This window comes from Phalangium opilio, unplaced genomic scaffold (genome assembly GCF_054372755.1).
Source record: "Phalangium opilio isolate 3A_F unplaced genomic scaffold, DU_Popi_V2 ptg000031l_1, whole genome shotgun sequence".
NCBI lineage: Eukaryota > Metazoa > Arthropoda > Arachnida > Opiliones > Phalangiidae > Phalangium > Phalangium opilio.
The window spans coordinates 10,635,061-10,648,401 of NW_028324158.1; the positions used below are offsets into that span (position 1 = coordinate 10,635,061).

At 33.8% G+C, this 13,341-nt stretch overlaps 1 protein-coding gene and 1 non-coding gene across 2 annotated transcripts; one reads left to right on the forward strand and one right to left on the reverse strand.

The window, feature by feature from the left end:
• Positions 1-446: 446 nt before the first annotated feature.
• Positions 447-3,683, reverse strand: LOC149690580 (uncharacterized). The gene is made up of 3 exons (XM_089870524.1): positions 3,675-3,683; positions 1,110-2,960; positions 447-1,049 (listed from the first exon to the last, which is right to left on the reverse strand). Exons 1-3 carry the CDS (start codon positions 3,681-3,683, stop codon positions 447-449), a joined length of 2,463 nt encoding a protein of 820 aa, XP_089726650.1.
• Positions 3,684-11,181: 7,498 nt separating this feature from the next.
• TRNAI-AAU (transfer RNA isoleucine (anticodon AAU)) lies at positions 11,182-11,255 on the forward strand. Its single transcript has one exon. It is a non-coding gene; the product is annotated as a tRNA-Ile (tRNA).
• Positions 11,256-13,341: the final 2,086 nt, after the last annotated feature.

A 13,341-nucleotide genomic window follows, 5' to 3' on the forward strand; every position in this document is an offset into this window, starting at 1 on the left:
ATTTAAAGATGAAACCAAGACGGTAAATTTGCATAAAAATATAATAAATTTTATTTACATAATTATTTAATATATACAACTACGCGTCCTCGCTTTATTTATTTAGGCACCTGGAGGGTCCCCAATATTTGAAATAAATTTATTAAAAGACCATAATTTGAAGTATTATATACAATTTAAATTATTTTAACGTAATATCCCATATCCTTTAGAATGTTTATAACTTCATATTATGGGTTTGTGTTTATAACTCAGTATTTATCTTAAATGTTGGGGGCTTGGCTCTTAAATCACAGATTTGCACGCCCATTCACGCTGATTTCTAGACTTACGTACGAGGAAATTCGTCCACACACGAAAGTTTTAAAAATAATAAACTTTTAGTGTGATTTAACACTGCTAAAACCTTAAATTATGTCATGATGGCCTCCTTATTCTTAAAGATTTCAACCGTGTTGCTGCAAAACTTGCTGCTGATGAACGTGTTGTAGCTGTTGTTGGCGAACGTTTTGCAATTGCTGCTGTTGAGCGTGTTGTAATTGTTGTTGGTGAGCCTGTTGCAATTGTTGCTGTTGGGCTTGTTGAGCTTGTTGCAATTGTTGTTGTTGGGCAAGCTGTATCTGCTGTTGATGAGCTTGTTGAGCTCGTTGTTGCTGAGCTTGCGCTTGAGCTTGTTGCTGGTGGATTTGTTGCAAGTGTTGCTGGGGAATTGGTACTAGTTGTACCTGTGGTGGAGGTTGGGACAGGAGTCGTAATGGTTGTTGAGGAGGCACTTGTTGGGGATGTTGGGGAACTACTTGAAGTTGTTGTTGGGGAATAACCCGGATTTGCTGTTGTTGTTGTTGTTGTGGAACCACTTGCAGTTGTTGTTGGGGTACCACTTGCAGTTGTTGCTGGGGAGCCACTTGAACCAATTGTTGTTGGGGAACAAATTGTTGCTCAGGACCTGGTGGAGGTAATGGGGGTAGAAGGTGAACCACCTGTTGAGGAGGTCGCTGTACCAATTGAACTTGGTTCACTTGGTTTGGTTGAAGGATCTGTTTGAGTATATATTTTTTACGTTAGTATTTAAAAGTTGATGAATTGAAACTCCTTATTTTATTTCTTACCTGCACTGCATGGTTCTGTCCTGGTTGCTGTAGTACTTGTGGGTTGGGTGCTGACGGAGATCGAAGTGGAACTTGTGGGAAATTAGGTCTTGGTCCCTGTTGAAGTTGCTGAGGATGATTGGGTTGCTGATGTTGATGGTTTTGCACGGATTGTTGCGAAAATGGAGCCCCCTGATGATGAGGATTGGGCCTTAGGTGAGGTGGGGCTTGAAGAGGATGAGGTCTAGGGCCAATATGTTGACGATGAAAATGTTGTGGTGCTTGTTGAAGACGGCCATGATGTGGAAGAGGTCCTTGGTGATGGGGACCATGATGAGATGGTTGCTGAATAGGTCCTTGATGATGTGGCCCATGATGAGGAGGTGGTGGTGGTGCTTGTGGATGTGGTCCGTGAAGAGCCGGGCGTTGATGATGAGGTGGTTCTTGAGCATTAGGTCCGTGATGAGAGGGCCCTTGAGGATGATGTGCAATATGCGAAGGTCCTGAATGCTGAGGTCCAAAAGAAGGTCCCGAATGAGATGGTCCTTGATGATGAGGGCCAAAGGAAGGTCCGGGATGCGAAGGTTCATGGTGTTGAGGTCCATGATGTGACGGTCCGGATTGAGAATGCCCTCGATGATGAGGCCCATGACTCGAAATATCATTAGGTTCATGATGAGACGGCCCTGAATTAGGGAAACCTGGATGTTCATCATGTCCGTGATGAGGGTGTCTGTTAAGATCCAACCCATCATGTCCAGATCCAAATTCATGAGGTCGTACATCTGGAGTTGGTTTAAAGTTAGGGGCTTTATGCGCTTGTCCATGTCCGTGAGATCCAATGATGTTCGAATACTGGACCGGTTTGGCCGGTTCACTTTCATGATGATGGTGATGGTGATGATGGTCGACATGATGTGAGCTGGTAGGGGGCGTTGTAAAGTGAACGTGGCTCAATGGAGGAGAGGGTCTAGGAGCTGGTGCGTGATAGCTTGGTGTTGTTGAAACTGAAGGTCTACTTTGATGACGGCTGTGAGAGTCTTCGTGATGTTGTCCGCGTCCACTGTGTTCATGTTTGTCCTTATTCTCCCTAAATCCACCATTTGGTCCATGGTTATATTCTTCAGGACCTCCTGGTCCGTAAGGGCTACTTATGCCCCCTTCTCCAGCAGCGCTGTGACCTCCATGTCCAAAATTATCGTAAGTGCTGCTATGCCCAAAACCTTCCGGACCACTTGAAGAATGATGAGAACCGTCGTCGTTGCCATGATTACTATGACCACTGTCACTACCATGATTACTATGACTACTGTCACTACCATGATTACTATGACTACCGTGGCTACCATGATTACTATGACTACCGTGGCTACCATGTCCGAATGATCTTGGGGCGTGAAACTCTTGATTATGTATTTCTCCACCGGGTATGTCATGCTGACTTGGGTAGTTGTCTTTGTCCAAATTATTTGAGTTTCCGGCACCATATGAGTCAGAGTGACCCGAGTGTGTTGCGTCCTTAACCCTATCAAAGGATCCACCTAACCCATTCTCGTGATGATGGTACGGGCTATCATGGTACGATGGACGGTGTCCATCTCCGGTCGCGGCTTTACTGGGTCCTTGATACTCTGAAAAGTCACTTCCATGACCTCCTCCTACGCCTTTACCGAATCCATCGATGCTTTTGTGTCCCATGCCCTCGAAATAAGAGTAGATTACGGCGTCTCCATCTCCCCCAGGCCCTAATCTGGTTTCTTGTATGTGATGATCTTCTCCGAATGGGTGATCCGCCGCTCCGTCACTCGATTTGAATGTACCTTGAATTGGCAAGGCCGAGGACAATAGATAAAGGGCGCATAGTTGCGCTATCTGAAACGATATTAATACGACGTAATTTGATCAGTATAAACAATGGTACGGTCGTAGCTTACGTAAAATAACCTGTACCTATACACCTTCAAGGGATAATGAAACGTTTCACTTTATAATTTAGTTAACTATCTTCCTAAAATGACCTTGAAGGTCGAATAGTCAGTCGATAACTCAAAAGCTCATTCAATAAAACACTAAGAATATGTTTCTCTTCATGATAATTAATTCAAAGTTTCTATTAATATCTATTACCATTTTAATTCAAATTAAGTAAGGTTAATCTCTAATTTACTTAAATTAAATCCCCATGGTTACTAGCTGTATCTCACGCGTACTTTCACTGGAATGATATATATTAATCCATTGGGACGTTCCAAGGTTTCAAGAAACCTCACCAAAATCCTTGGACTTTCACATTTCAAAAACGCAAGAAACCGTATATCCGTATATAGTACGTTTAAGACCCGTTTTAGGCATTAATACACATGAATATATCCCGAGTCTCGGACGTTCATTAGACGAAGTAAAACATTCCATCCGTGTCAGAACAATCATTTCATGTTTGCCATACCCTTGGGGCAGTTTCCTTTGGTTCTTTAAGCCATGCAAGCGTGGTTAAGAAGACACTTTAACAATTCGTGGATCTGTTTTACTTCGAGTAACAAACGTCTCCGGGGTTGAACACTGTAGTTAATCCAAATAGAGGCTCACCAATTTCATGTTTTTGCTGTTATATACTTTCACACTGTTCTTGATAGAGTGCAAGATGTACACTCCTACTCCGAACGAACACAAAGAAGCAACTGCGGATGTGAAATTTGGTCTACAATCCTTTTATACCGCTTCCCGTTTATATTATTTCACTTTTATTTCCAATCTCGATATAACGGGGTAAAATGGGCGGAGGATTTCACCCATATTAAACACCCATAAAACATCCTTCCCCCCTAGAATAGTTTCTTTAAATATCAAATATTTAGGGGGAGTATACTTTTGAACATCTATTTGCTACCGTCTTACCTTATTTTAATAATCAAGGAAAAAACCACCGCAGTTCTAAGAAAGTTTACCCTGTTTTTACCGTAAGCAAATGGGTGAATTAAAATCACATCGAGTCATCTTGGTGGTTTCTGGAGACCCCTTAGTGCGTTAAAAACATTCCTACGGGATTCTGAACGTTTGTTTATGTTTGTTGAAGTAATATTGATATGTTAGGGGAAATAGGGAAACTAATTCGTGAAAGGAAAGTTGTGGGAAGGTAGTTTTGAAGATGTTGTTTCAAATTGCGTGAATGAAATGTATCGGCGCGTGAAGAATAAAGATTTTTACCACTGGGTTTGATAATGCTTTCATTGTAAGGCGTTTCAGGATTAGTTTACAATATTACTCAGTAGGTCGTGAGAATTCCGTTAAGGGACTGTGACGATATTGTCTGTTTTACTAACTTAGATGATGTTTAATAATTAAGTTAATTGTTATTTGTTAAAGTTAGTCACGAATTCACAGTATAAGGCTGAGAAATTATGGTTTGTTTGAGTAAGTTCTATCTAATTAGATGTTTTAGGCTTACTTAAATAAACGAAAAGTTAAGGTACACGGTAATTATCATCGTTAACAATTATTTTAATTACAAAACCAAACATCATATATGGAAAATTATTGCCTTGTTGTCTTGCGGTTGCCTACCTAATCCTCAAACAAGTTTATGAGAATATTTACTTGTAACCAAGCCTTCAAAATACGAGGCATCTCTTACTAACTTATTACGTATTGTCAACTCAGGATGTTACGAACTACAAGTCTGTGAAGGTTCCTGCACGATGGGCTTTACGTCGCCTCACGGAAAGAGGAACTTACTATATCAGTAGGTTGAATGCTTTTTGCTATTTTTTTTTTATTTTTTTAATGCCAAATTTATAATTGACTTTCCCCTTCTAGCTGCGGAGTTTTTACCCTTTTAATAGGATATTTGCGTATTTCTGATTTTATCGCAACAAAGTATTGTAGTTAATCTATCGTTATCCTTTAGTCATCAACGTAGCGAATCATTTCCGAGGGAAAAGACTTATTTCCTAATAATTTTCTACACTTATTTAACTCATTACTTCGCAATTTTTTTAGGGTAATTCTGTAACAATACTAACCCAATTATAACCTTTATAAAATATAATATAAGGGGAAATAGTTAACAATTTCTTCTATGTTACAAGATGTTTCGAGATTCATTTTACATACTTAGATTACATTATTGAAACTGAAAGGATATTTTGTAGGATAATCTTTGGAATAATGATGTTATAAATTGTAATTGAGTTGGATTCCTGAAAAAGGGAAGTTTTATAAAACACTTTCTCGCAGTTGTTTGTAAAGATTTAACTTATTTTTATCTTGGATATCAAAAAATAGGGCTTTTTTCTTTGTAGATATATTTCAATTGAATTTCAAGGGAAAATTAGTATTTAGTGCTTTAATTAGGTACCCGAATGATTAAATCGCTTAGTTAATCATGCGATTTAATTATTAGTAATGTGCGGTAATGTCAAGGGAAGTTGTGGGCGGTTTTATTTATGGTTTTAAAGTTAAGGTGAAATTTTACGCATTTTCTGAATTTCTTCAGTGCGTTTTGACAATAGGTTCAAATCGAACCTTTTATGTGAGATATTTCAATGTCACTCGTAGGCAATTTTATTCGAAAAAGGGACATTTTTTTAAGAAAATAACGACCAAAGAAGTGTTTATAACTGTTTAGTCCATATGAAAACATGTTCAAAAACCTGTTTAAAGAAGTTTTCAATTATATTTATAACCCATTGCAATGCCAGAAAAAAAAATAATATTGAAAAACAATCATTAATCATTTGAAATAATTTACAAACTGTAGTTAAAACTTTCAATTCGCTGTTTCGTAAGCGGACACAAAGTTTAAAATTAAGAATGAAGCGTTATCTTTCCAACCCTTATAGAAGAGAGATGAAATCCTTCGTTGAATAGCTAGGTCATTGAAAGACAAAGTCGATCAAAAGAGGTATTGATATCAATATCAATATCGATATAAGAATTAAGGGGTATAAAAACCGAGGCTTATATTCATTTTAGAAACAAAGTATATTGTGTCACGCAAGAAAGAACGTCGAAGAACCTATAAATATCCATATTTGGTTCGTTAATCTGAGTTTGTATCGTGATAAACAACTTTCATTTTCCGTACAAGGAAGATTATCCGTTTACACCCATTCCATAAACATTGAGACAATGATCTAGAAGATTTGAAACAAAATGCATGCATTTCGGGAATTTTCACGAATTACACCCTAATTTAGGAGGTATTTTTAGCCCTAATATTTCTCGAGATATAACTACGATTTAAACCAAATTTTAATATTTTTAAAATATATATTACTTAAATTGCATAGAAAATCACAAAATAGCAATGAATTAATGATATTGGAATGTCGGAACATGTGAAGAAAAAAAATCCGATAAAATTCTGATTATTATTAGAAAAGATGCAATTAAAAATGTCTTATGTCTGTTTGTAACGCAGTCGCAGCGTCTATCTCGCAAAACATAACGTCCAGGGATAAAATAGAGTCTGGTGTTTGACCACCTTGACGTAAATTTAGGCATGACTTCAAACGATACGGAGTAAAATTTGCTGGACTGGCAACTTTGAAGCCCTTTCTAACGTGTTTGCATCCTCATACCAGATTCCGTCGGAGTTTCACTTCCCGTTACGTGTATTTGCCTTTGATTCTACGTACCATGCAGTGTTACAAACTAAATAAGTTTTAAAAAAAATAAAAACAATTTGCATATCGAATCCAAAACGTTTTAGGAAACTTTGACCAAAATTATAAAACAAATATTATACGTTTTACCGTATGTTATTTATGCAAATATTTTTACGTTACATTTAGAATCTATTTTTACTATTTTTTCTTTCTGCTAATAAGTGATTTACATGCCATTTAACCATATGGGTTCTTGAATTAAATTTAACCCAAAACACTTTTCCTAGTTAATAAATTACAAATTAAACCGTGGAGATTTGAAATTAGACTAATCTAAATTGCGATTTGAACCGGAAAAGAATTATGATAATTTATTCAATGATAAATTCCACAAATTTATTTTTATGTATGATTAGTCAATATAGAAATTTGTATCACAAGTTTATAATATGTTGTATAAGTTTGATAGACTTACGATCAATTTTAAGAATTCCAATAATTTCCTATTATATGATTAAAACTATAGAAGAAATTTATTAATTCAAATGAATGATGACATTTGAAATTAAATTAAAATGAAATTTATTTAATGACTACGCATGAATTATAATTAGTTTAAACATAGTTTAATTACAAAATTAATTACTACTAAGTTTACTACTGGAATATACTAAATTTTTAATAAAAACAATTTTTAAAAAAAATAACATTTGCGTATTATTACTAATAAAAATTTAAGAAAAAATTTGGGAGGTCCACGAAAGGGAAACTTATTACGTCATAGTGTCTCTTAAAGCGCGCGCGACGTCTGGTATCTTAAACAACATTTAATTTCCTCGTAAGTTAAAGTCAAAACAGGAAATTAATTTTCACTATAGATCAAAGATGGCGAAAGCTGCTCACAAACATACAAGTAAAATTTAATATTAACCTAGTTTTATTAAAACGAAAAAAAAAAATTATTCCCTCTTTGGCCAAATTTTGGAATTTCAAATTTTTCGTGCGAAAATTGAAATTTACCGCAGCGCTAAAATATGAAGCACTCCCTTTCTTCTAATTCAAAAGATATACCGTAAAATACACCCTGTCGAAATAAAACAAAAGATGTCTATAAATATTTAAAGTTCTTTATTCTTATTTTAATGATATGCGTTATATATTTTTTGAAATGAAACTTTCCCATTGTTTAGAAAAATAGAAGAATACACTTTCACCCAAAACCCCGCTGCAGTTTAGGACGCTCCCAAAACACCACAACTTAGATAGTTTAGATTTAAATTAGACCAAGCTTGTAGACTTAGAAGTCAATAAACTAAAGAATAAAAGGGACAACCGTGGTATTCAGAGTTCTGATGTCTCAGAGTGCTAAAATAAGTTGTTATTTTAAAACATTAATAACTCAAGTTCTGCGTTGATCTAGGAATAAGTATTAGGCACCGTTGGAAAACGGAGAATTTAGTCTATTAGACCGTCAAAATGTTTGTTCTTAGTGGTAAAATGAACAGAGGTCAGGCGTCCATAATGTACTGTAAACGTTATTCCATAAATAACTTTTGACGTTTTTTTTTTCATTTTTGGACGCCATTTTTTAAGATGGCGGCGGATTGATAAAAATATTCCTAAGTGCGTGCCTACTACTTAAGAGCAACGCTCCTGCAAAATATCAGCCTTCTAGGTCAAGCTGGCGGGGTCAGGACTTTGACATAATAATAGAAAATTTAGATAAAACTTTTCTATAAAAAAATAAACTTTTATTTATAACCATTTTATTAGTATAAGAACATCTACAACTTCACGTTATATACATCTGATGATACTTAAAATCTCAAATAATTTTCTAACTAGATTAGATCGGGCGCCCTTATGAAAAGTAAACACTCATTTTAAATCCAACAACAGTTAGCTATTAAAATTAACAAAATCAGATCACCCTGAGAACGTTAAGGTTAAATAATTGTTCCATTAAATGAACTGTGTGTTCCTGATTGATAAGTATCATTTGTAGATACATACATTGTCTCTGCCTCTTTGTCTTTCAATTCAAAATTAAAACAATTTTAACGTTACCGCAGCGTTTCAATTGTAATACAGCGTAAAGCATACACCTCGTGTTTTGTGTATTTCGTAATATAATGTCTTCCGGATTCGATTGCGAAATGAAAACAATTGGAAAAGTCTCACGTCGAGTTTTTAACTTAATTTCTATCAACGTTTCAATCAAAAAAGGAATGTTTTCATGTTTTGTTTGAGCACTGTGCTTGGTTTGAATTTTGTGTTAACTTATCAACTTTATTTATTTTGTGAAATGTAAATCTTCACAAATTTTGTTGTTTCTCGCGTGGATAGATTGCAGGCAACCTGATTAATATATAATATAATTAAGGCTTGGTCTTGTTTAATTTAATTAAGTTAAATTATCTTCTCTTCTGAAAATTGTCCATCAGCATCCAGACTTGACTGTGTGATCATTATCTATTTTTTAGCAACTTTTTTAATTGACATTTGAGGAATTTTCACACCTTTGGCAATACGAACAATAGGTCATTTGCGATAAGTCCTTTCGAAGTAGATGTACAATACAAACTGTACATTGTACGAATGAAATAATGTAATATATAGTTTTATATATTTATTAAATTTATACAGAAAATATGAAACAATACTCTCTCTCAGAAAAGGTGTCAAACCAGGAAATTCGTTTGTAATTATTGTAGCGAGATGACTTAGGCCTATTCAGTATTCACACCTTTATGAAAGAGTGCAAATTTAGTATATAAATAAATAAGTAAACAAAAATAAACAAATAATAACAAAATTTTATGACCTGTGCTACTTTTTATTAACTCTAAAAAAATCATTAGTCTCGTAATAATTAATAAATCGCGTTTTCTCTGTGTAATTGAACCGAATTGAACTCGGTCACGTGTACATTTTATAATGTATGAAAATCCATTCAATATTATTTTAATTTCTATTCAAATTATTTCTTAAATAATAGTATCAAAACAAAGAATATTGTATTATTTTTTATATATATAAATTTTTATTTTAATCACCATTGTTTAATGAAAATGAAAGAAAATGTACACACGGTTTTAGTATAAAAACTCATAATTAACGGAAATCTAGGTTTATTTCAAATCAATTATTTAATTTAGAGGAATTAAAATTACATTTTTTAAAAAAATTAAAAATTCTTCTCACGTAGGTACTTTGATAGGGAAAAAATTAAACCGTGTCTACGTGACGATGAAGAGAGGTTGGTCTTTAATTAGTTCTGTTAACCAATTAATATGTTTTTTCCCTCTCAACCCCAATCAACCGCGAAACCTTTTCTTTTAATTGACAGCTTCAAATTGATCTTCTTTTGAAATAAATAAAGGGCATGTTACGTTTAGCGCCCCGGTATTTGAACTTTTAATAAAGTGAGGTTGAAATTACGAAATGGTACTGTCGAATTAGGCTTAGATTTGTTTAAAAAAAGTTGAATTGGGCTTAGAATTTTAAAAAAAAGTTGAATTAGGCTTAGAATTTTCAAAATAAGATTGAATTAGGCCTAAAATCACCAAAATTAATTAACCAAGGCTTAGAAACTTCAATTAATAGCACCAAGAAAAAAATACCTCACAATCTCAATGCCAAAAAACTACCCTTTTGTTAAATAAACATACCACTTTCACTTTCCCTTGAGGAAACCACCATAATCAAAAGTGGAACCGCGCCTTCGTATATTCGATTCGAGCACTCACTTAATTATAATAAATCCTCATTAATTCTTCGCACACCCCACCGTATAATTCTTTTCCCACCAGTATCTATCAACTCTCTAAATTAAGAATAAATACATTTTTCATATATTATAGGTCGATTGTGTTACGGTTAAAGGAAGAGTGAAAAGGCTTAAAACGAAATTGAAATCAGTTTCATTTGATTCCATATTAATAAAAGATAAAAGATAAAATAACACTCTCCCTTTTTATAAAAGTTTCAAACAAGAGGGGACGAATTTTTCTTTCTTCTATAGTTCGGCTATTATATAGAGCTTTGGGAAAGAAAATATTTCTTTTGTTTATAATTTGTTTACTTGGCCCCGGTACGTTATTTTGTCTCTCATAACCCTTTCACAATCTAAATCTATACCTCGCTATACCTCCTCCCCGCATTGAAACACTTTATTGTCTTGCTCCGATCTTAGCATATACGGAAATCTAGACCAATATATATATAAAATGAATATTTTAAAAAGAATGATGTATACTCTAAATTACATATTGAAATTGTCATCCTTAATCTGATATAGCCCTAGTGGTCAGCGAATACTCTGGGCCTAGTGTGCACAGAAATTATGTTAAATTCAGTTCTACTCTTAATTTGTATGGTTGGGTCTGCTCTATCTTAATTGATAACACTCTCTGTGTTTATTGAAACTGTTTTCCTTATCTTGAAACCCTTCCAACTTTTTGAGTTGAGGCAGGAGTTGAAACATCGGCCCATTAGCTCAGTTGGTTAGAGCGTCGTGCTAATAACGCGAAGGTCGTGGGTTCGATCCCCCCATGGGCCAGGTTTATTTAAATTAATTTTGAATTAATTTCCTTTATATACCATAAGTATGACACTTAATATACTTCGCAATGCTAGAGACTTACAGCTCGAGCTAGTTCAAGAACGACAAGCGAGAATTGATGTCCTACACTCGGTGGTTAATTTTGTAGTCCATCTTCCCCTATTTAGTCTGTAATAAGCCCAAATTTGACAGCAGCACCTCACCAGGCGTCGCTATAACCTGAATCTATGAACTACATCAATCACTTCATGACAAGCTCCAGTTTGTAACCAGTGGCAAACTTATAACCAACATATCTTCCGATTTAATGAATGTTTTGAGGAAACCAAGTCGCTCAAAGCGTATATCTGAACTATTTGGTACCTGATACTAATGACTTAAATCTCATTAAATAAAGTATAAGATGACCGTCGTGCGGGATCAATTAAAATTAAAAAAATCTTTAATAATATATTTTGTTGGTAAACACAATTTGATTGAAGGTCTCAACGAGAAATAAATAAATAAATATAATAATGCTGGTTCCGATATTTAAACGAATAGTGTTCTAGACTCTAGAGACTGCATGGAGAGAGATAGAGAGCTAGAGTTCAACTTTTAAATTCTTAACAATACCCAAATTGACAGTTCCATTGTCTTATCGTGACGTAACTGGATGGAATTTGCGCTCGCTTAACGCCACCTTAACTCACGAAAAGACCATATTCTTATATTTGCGCAATAAATAATGAAATTCAAATTTTATAATCCAATTTACCATAAAATGTTTTACTACAGTTCATAGAAAGTACCCTATACCTTCGATTTAAAAAAATTTCATTTATCATTTACAATTTTTGGGTTTTAGGTTTAACGTTATAATATAAATGATTTTGTTTTTCATAGAAATTTTTAATTTTAAAATATAAACATATTTTCTTTAATATTTCATATTTAACAAAAGTTACGATAAAAACCTTTACGTTTTTATATAGAGTGTAGATGTAGATGTAGATACGAGTACATTTAGGCCTAAAAATCACACAATATATTTTTTTTTAACTTTAATTATCAAAATTACTTGTAAAAATTTCCTCCCTTTGTTTTAAATTTCACAGGAAAAAAAATTGGGTTTGGTTCCGAAATTATTTTATATAAAAATTTGATAATTATAGAATTATTGGCGTCAACAGATTCTTATATATTTCTTTATAAGAAATAAGTAAAATTATAAGATATTATCAAATACATTTTTATTCAGAAATTAAGGATTAGTTTCTTAATCTTAGTAAATTACATTTCACTTCCTCGGAACTATCTTATTAAATCAAATTGATGTTAAAGATTATTGTACATTATTAAGTCTGAAATTTATATAAAAAATGTGAAATATCTGTCAACCACATTTCGTCCTAATAATGTCAAAATTTATTGTATAAAAATTGAACAAGAGGTGGAGTTTTTGCAATAAATATGATAATCAAATAACAATATCAATTTATATTAACAGTTAGATTGGTTTTTTATACTGTATGCTTATTGTTATTGGTTTTTCTAGCGACTCTGAATACTTTGGGACGATTTTTTCGTTCAACCAGCCATGGAAAAGTGAAATTCTATTTTATTTCTTATAAAAATGACATTATGCCATTCTTAACTATTTTTTTTAATATATTTAAACCAAAAGGGTAATTGTATCGGGCTCAGGGTCTCAAATGAAACGGAAGAATAAAGTTAACCCGCTTAGTCTTTTCTTAAAATTTAGGCTTATGACGTTTTAGGATCAAGCTTTATTGGTTAAGTTAGCCGCAAAATGGAACGTTCGAAATATGACAAAACTGGCCCATTTTTGAAAATAAAACTAATTCTTTATCTTCCATAATCATTCTGTTTTGGACAGTCTTATTTTCGATGGTCAGAACTCTGGTTCTATAAAAGATTCAGGGAAATACTTTGAGTATGTGATAGCCCTATTTATTACCTATCCAACGATACTTAATACTTCTGAGTTTTCAACAATCAGGGCCGAGTAATAAAGCAAAATGTTCATGAGGTCCTCTCCATAGGATTAAGATATAATTATTTATTTTTCTTTCAACTCTGC

Bases quoted from the DNA above. Each gene is read 5' to 3' on its own strand.
- LOC149690580 (XM_089870524.1), bottom strand. The intron at 1,050-1,109 runs GTAAGAAATAAA...CGTAAAAAATAT, and splicing joins GACAGAACCATGCAGTGCAG to ATACTCAAACAGATCCTTCA.